This window comes from Ziziphus jujuba, chromosome 8, assembly GCF_031755915.1.
Source record: "Ziziphus jujuba cultivar Dongzao chromosome 8, ASM3175591v1".
Classification (NCBI taxonomy): Eukaryota; Viridiplantae; Streptophyta; class Magnoliopsida; order Rosales; family Rhamnaceae; genus Ziziphus; species Ziziphus jujuba.
Genome location: NC_083386.1, coordinates 21,948,655 through 21,955,964, shown reverse-complemented (window position 1 = coordinate 21,955,964; position 7,310 = coordinate 21,948,655). Strand labels below are relative to the sequence as shown.

Below are 7,310 nucleotides of genomic sequence, written 5' to 3'. Positions count from 1 at the left end.
GGGAGAATTTATACCAGCTACCTGGCTGTAATCGTGCCAGGGTTGAAAGGGCTGAGAATGAAGGGAGAGATTATAAGCGGTAAATATAAAGGAGAATTAGGGTCTTCTATTTTTTTCTTTTTTTCTTTTTTTTTTTTTTTTGGGGGGAGGGGGGGGGGGGGGGGGGGGGGGGGGGGGGAAGGTAAATGTGCATAAGTTGGCCCAAAGTGAAAAGTTAGCTTATTTAACTTTGATGTGCATGGACTCTTACAATGGGACGCGTTTTTATAGTAATTAATTGTCTGTATATTTATACAATAAATTCCAAATATATTTCCAGTATAAGATGTAAATGTACTAATTAATCTCTTAAGTTACTAAAACTACTATTTTAATTAATGATTTAAAACTAAAATAGTATGATAAAGTGTCAATTTTTAAGACTTGCTAGATCAATAAATTCATAATTTAATGTGAAAATTATGTTCTTGTTAACTCAAAATCGTAAATATAAATTGTAGAAGTGTTTAAAATTAATCAAGTATATAGACATAAAGATTTCAATGTTTAGAAGTCTCTCTTGGAAACTTAGTCTACTTGTATAATTTTTATAAATATATATACAATTAGCTCTAATCAGATTAATATGATAGTACTATCAGTACTTTTTTTATAAGTATTTAAATTGCTTCAAAGATTAAAGTTTACAAATTCATTGATGACTTATATGGGTTTAAGGTTCATTTTGCTCATATAAAATTTTAATAGTTTAATAAATCTATTATATTATTGATATAATGTGAGCGTGATTCATATAAATTTTAAAAGATGTTGGACGCCTCTATTTTAAACAAACAAGAACACATGGCCTTAGAACAACCAGATTCTCTGCTCCTTTTTTTTATGTTCAATTTTAAATCTTAATCATTAATTATCAATCCAATGGATAAGAAAAAAAGGGTTTATAAACAAAAAAAAATAAATAAAAATTTAAAAGATAAATAAATTCAATTTAAATATATGTTGAAATATGTTTGAAGTGTTAAAGAAAAAAAAAAGCATAGATAAGAATACAAGAAAAAAATAAGCAGAGGATCGAATCTCATTATTATAACCTGCCTAATACTATATTTCTTTGGCATCAATTGTTTAAATCAAAATGCAGTTTGTTTTTAGAGAGAAACATATAATATTAGATGACATGTTCCTTAATAAAATTGTTAGGCAATATGTTTTATAATATTATAGCTACGATACTGTGCATGTACACCTAGTATGCATAGCGGAAATATTATATATATATATATATATACACACACATATGCATATATGTTACATATACATATATATAGTAACAAAAATATTATAAACATTGGGGGACAAACAAAGTGTTTGACAGTCAAAATTATAGAATCATATCATAAATATAAGACTAGAAATAGTTCTCAACTTTTCTTAATGCTGTTATATATGTAATTAATTACTTTAAACATGAAATTTTTATATCATCCTAATTAGCTTTGAAACTACATGTCTATCAAAAAAACCAAAAAAAAAAAAAAAATTAAAATAAAATAAGACTATACATTACATAAAGTTGATCAAGTCGCATGGCATACATGTTCAAATGCTGGTTCAATCTATACGCAATATAATCCATTTCAGCGTATGAACACGGTTTCACATTTTCATTAATCACCATATGCTACACATTTTGTTACTATAGTTTATACCCCACATATATTTACATAAAATTCCACATTACCTTTATTTATTTATTTGTTTGCTTGGAAACTTCATGTTACCTAATTAATTATAAGTCGTATTAACTTTCTTCTGCTTCTCCATTAAAAGCAAACAAAGGTTTACCTAACGTCGTCTTTCCTTTAAATAATATAATTAAGGAAACTTTTGTGCTCTTAGACTATTAGTGACGTTGGGGGTTGAAATAGACTGGACTTTGTTGTTCGAAATGGACAGGCCTAAAATTCAATAAAAAAGCCCATCTAATTATGGGTTGGTCTTTGATCAACAGCAGTAGAGGCCTATGGAAATATAGATTGGACTTTATTATTTAAAAATAGACAAGCCCAAAATTTGATACCAACATCCCACCCAGATTCATAGATGCCCTAATCTTTATATACATATACCTACACATATATATAGAATAAATCATTTCCTACTTAAAACACTGAATTTGCAAATATATATATATATATATTCTTTATATTTGAGGTGTGCACATTCAAACTCCGATTATCATCTAAGAAAGTAGTAGTGTCTTGAAGGAGACTCTAGATTCGGATTAATTAGCTTTATCTCATTAACTATCATAAATTATAGAGCTAATATCATCCACTTCCTCGGAGGATTGAGGTTTGATAATGTTTCAATTAGCTCCTTTAAATTTTAAAAATATTAAAATAAACCCTATGTGAACTCCTTTCCGTTAGTTTTTAACAAACTGAGGATAGATTAGTAATTGTAAATTTTAAAAGCTGAAGTTTGCAACTGGAACAGGTAATGAAGTTTCTCTGCCTTCCCCTGCCATTTACAAGACCATTTTCTCTCTTGGTCTTGCTATTACTAATTAAATTTAGTGGGAATATTACCCTCCATCCTTGAGAGATCTTACATACCCAAGTTGGGTCTCAACAAATAAGATGACAAAGCTTGTTAAAGAATAAATAAGAGAAATTAATGTTGGGTTTTAGGGGGAAAATCTAATCAACAAAGGTAGTAGGTTTGGTTGATTTTAGGGTTGTTTGATGCATGAAAAATAAGAAACCATATTTGAGAGGTCTTGGTTTGGGAATATATGCCTAGTTTATGAATTAGGAAGGGGTTTGTCCAGTGACTGTCTTGAGAAGCCTGATTGAGCATAATACAAGGTTTGCTCTCAGCTATATTAAAATGATTTTCAAGTTAATTACATTTATGAAGTTTCAATGCTTAATGATTTTGGTATATATATGTGTATATATATATATATATTTTTTTTTTTTTTTGGTAATGAATGATTTTGGTAGTTGTTTATAGGCAAATAGTGAATTATATATGACTGTTGATTAGAAATTTATTGCTGTATTGATAGAATTTATTTGAGTTTTTAATGGAACAGTACTATTGATTATACTCTGATAGAATAGTTGATTAAAAAAGTTGTCTGATCGGCTTATTTACCGATGCCTTCACCTAAAGGTTTTTGGTGCTCAAAATAATTTTGTTTATTTATGGTTCTGGACAATATTGTTTTGTTGATTTAATAAATATTTTGGAAATTTTCATCAAACATTGTTGTTATTGGTATTAATTGTTTTTGTTTTTTGTTTTTTTTTTTTTTCGGTGGTTATCTTTATATGTTTTTAAATGGTACTTGTTAGTACCAGTTCAACGTTTTTCTTTCTTTGGTGTAGTGCTGAAAATTGTGAATGAAAATGCTTAGAAATGGAGATGGTGAAGAAAATTTAAGTGAAGAGTTGGGTTTTACAAATTTTATCAGAAAAAAAAAATATATAAAAGAAAACAAAATTAAAATTTAATAAATTATTTCAGATTTTTTCATTTAATATATTATTTTTGTTGTATTTTTTCAGCCGTAATGCAATTGCAAGATTTAGGTGTGGATGATACTGAAATTTATTCATTCTATATATTCAATAATGTTCAAGGCTATTTATGTATTTGACTATTTCAAAATCTAAGGATCAGTCAAACATCATTTCTGGTCCATAGAATATAAAAAAGATCAACTTTATTTTTGTTGTACCTTTTTTGATCCATTTTTTTATATAAGTGTACAGTGGACTTCTTACCCAAATTAGATATATTTTTATTTTTGCTTTTAATTTGCATAAGGATTTTCTTCATAATTTTTATTTTTTTTTATTTTTGGCTTTCCCCTATATGCCCAATCCCCCAGGTGACTTGAACCCGGGCAACTGAGGCACAGGTAGTGGCGCTCGACCATCAAACTAATATTTTCAATTTTTTTACGTATTTTAGGTGGAATTGATTCCCGATGGATATATGATTCAACCAACCCATATGACATGGAAAGGAAAGAGGGATACACACAGATAAATGTTATGCTGCAGAAATGAATCTTCTAACCATAAATGCCATCCTATTTAAAAATATTAAAGAAAAATAAAATAAAGCAAGTGTAAAAAAATAAATAACTATAAAATGGTTTGTAAGATAAAATAAAATCCTATAATCAACAAAAGGAAGCAGGAGAACAAGCCTTTCTAAATAAGCATATATTTATAACTTTAAGTTCAACTGAATTACAAAGCAAACTTCAATGGAGCCCACTTTGATGACAAATGTCTTCTAAAAGGCCACGGAACCTCTTTAATTCCTAAAATGCACCCCAACTAGCATACTTCAAAAAAAAAAAAAAAAAAAAAAACTTTTTTATTTCTTTCAACCCAAATGTAAAACAAAATCATGAAATTATAAACTTTTTTTTTTTTTTTTTTTAATTGACCCTCCTACAGTTCTTCCTGATTTCACCGTTGGATCCAGTGAGGGGACTAATGTCGCCCATCTTGATCATGGCAGCAGCAAAATCAGAGGCAAAGCTGCTCTGGCTGTTGCTGTAGCCGCGCACTATGGAATCAGTTGAGCCACCATTGAAAAGCTGCTGATCAGAGTGAAGGAGTCCCTTATTCTGGATAAGGTTTATGAAATACTTGTTGTCAAAAGCAGTAGGTGTTTGGAGATCAAGAGGTGCCAAATTGTTGTCCCCTGACCCACTGTTTCTTGGGCAGTTTGATTGCCTTGTTTTGGCAAATGAACTCTCTATATTGCTCTCGTTGTATATGCGTGCCCTGAAGTTTGTGCATCTTGCTTGCCCAATTGTGTGAGATCCTATACAAGTTTAATTTTCAATTAAAAATAAAAAATGAGTTTGCAATATTAATAATAATATAATACTTCCAAATCAAACACATTTCAAAGTATGATATTTTATTGAAAACCACTAATCCATTGCAATCTAGCATCCCAAACATAATTGATCATTGTCCAAATTAATGAATATTATTAATAGCAGAGAAACAGAGCGTACCAGATAAAGCAACCAAGTCTCTAGTGGAGAGTCCAAGGCTACTGAATCTTGAAATGAGACGGTTTAAGTCAGAGGTAGGAGGAGGAATTCCATTATTTGCAGCAGACAAACTTGCTGTCCTAGCATCCCTTCTTCCAAGTTTAACATCCCAATTTGGTCCTCCTAGCTGCAATCAACGTGTCACACACTTGGAACATCTTTTTTTATGAAGACCAAACTAATACTTGTTTAGTTTTACTTTTATATATGTAGCGTTAAGATTTGAAATTAAAATAATTGTTTTAAAAAACAATGATTTGATAAATTTTTTTGAATGAAATCGGAATAATTTTGATCAAAATTAAAATAGTAAAATTTTATTAGACCAAATTTAAAATAATTTATTCCAATCTGTATCAATTCAAGCGAATGCACCTATAAAAAAAATAAAAAAATAAACGTAATATTAAATAATTTAATTAGCTTACGGTAACAACAGAGTCTCTAGCAGCAATAGCCAAAACATCAGCACATGAAACAACGCCTGGACACACATTCTCTACTGCGGACTTGATATTGTCAACAACATCGAATCCTCTTGCCGAGTTTCTATTGGGATTTGCATTTTTCTCTCCTCTGAAGCTCGATGTGTCATCAAGGAGAAGTGACCCATCACATCCCTGTACCCATTAAATAAAAGTCACACCGCGTAAACCCCATAAAGTTAATTATACATGTAATTCTCTAAGTTTTTCTTGGATAAGATAATCACATTTGTCAATTACATCAGGTAAGAGAAAAGTACTTAATTTGTTGCTTTGACCACCTTAGATAAATGGATAAAAATAGAACCAAAAAAGCTTCTTTTTGGCTTTTACTTTTAGACTAATGCGTACCAGTTTTGAAATTAATTAAAACTTTGACCTTTGCATGCTTATGAAGTAAAGAAAAGCCCATTTTCAACATGCAAACGTAAAAATGAAGTAAAAGAGAAATTACATTAACGAAGCAATCATGGAAGAACAAACGGAGGATAGAAGCACCAATTCGGGCCTCCTTCGATATAGCAGATTGCACGGCGGATTTCACCGTTGGAAAGAGTTTTGGGCAAGATTTGAAGTAAAAATTAGCTGAAAGTTGAGCATTGGCATTGCTCATGAACAGAACAAGGAAAGCCAAAACAGCTATGGTGTTGAATATTGAAGAGGAAGCCATTGATGAAAAAAGCTATAAATTATGGGAACTAGAAGAAGTGGGGGGGGGGGGGGGGGGGGTGGAAAGTTTGTGTTGGAGTTGAGAAGAAACAAAGCGGGGATTTATATAATGAAAATTCTCAAGGTGATAAGGATTAGGCAGGTCACCTAACACGTAGAAAACTTTAATGCATGGTCTTTTTGTATTGGAAAGGTACACAAAAGGGTGTTTTATGAAAGAGTGATTGTTATGTTAATGTTATAAAAACTGATTTAAAGACTAGTAAAGCTCTTTTCATCTGAAAATATTTAGTATGTATGTCTGAAAATATTTAGTATGTATGTGGTGCTTTACTATTGGTCAAAAGGACTTTAGTTGTTGATTCACTGTTTGTCAACAAAATGTGGAGTCCCACCTCCGAAACCCAACTTATTCTATGCCAGCCTTTATTACAAGCCAAATATATCAAACCGAATAGAAAACTAGGCAAATTTTGACCTTCTTTCTTGCATGGAATCGGCTTAATTTATGTCTTTGTTTTGTGCTCGATTTGGGATCGAGTTCACATATGCATTTTGACTATGTGGATTTATACGCGGTGACATATATAATATAAGAAGGGCCAGAAGCTTCCACATGTAAACGTAGAGAGAGAGTTAGTCTCCACCGATCAAGTCTATTGATAGTTTTAGCCTAAAATCTATTGTTAATGTTTGGATGTTAGTTGAGATTTAAAAATCAAGTAATAGTTAAATAAAAATTTAATGAAATATTAAAATTTTATTTAAATAAAATAAGTTTGTACGGATTTAAATAACAATAAACATATTTTAAACTTTAATTTTTAAAATAATGAAAGAACTAATAAAGCAAATGCTAATAATAAAATTAAAAAACAACATAATTAAAAACTAATAAGAGATATATATATATATATATCCCAATATATTTATTGTGCTATATACGGTGGACGAAGTGGTCCAATTACCATGACATATACTATTTGAATTATATGTTACACGATGAGAGCACACCATGTATAGTGTGTAAGATGCACATACAGCAAAATTATCCAATATAT

The 7,310-nt window shown here is 30.2% G+C and overlaps 1 protein-coding gene across 1 annotated transcript; it reads right to left on the bottom strand.

Moving 5' to 3' along the window:
- Positions 1 to 4,219: 4,219 nt before the first annotated feature.
- On the bottom strand, positions 4,220 to 6,287 carry LOC107413966 (peroxidase P7). Its single transcript, XM_016022037.4, has 4 exons — positions 6,035 to 6,287; positions 5,524 to 5,715; positions 5,057 to 5,222; positions 4,220 to 4,857 (listed from the first exon to the last, which is right to left on the bottom strand). The coding sequence occupies exons 1-4, from the start codon at positions 6,248 to 6,250 to the stop codon at positions 4,466 to 4,468; spliced, it is 966 nt and encodes a 321-aa protein (XP_015877523.3). The 5' UTR covers positions 6,251 to 6,287; the 3' UTR covers positions 4,220 to 4,465.
- Positions 6,288 to 7,310: the final 1,023 nt, after the last annotated feature.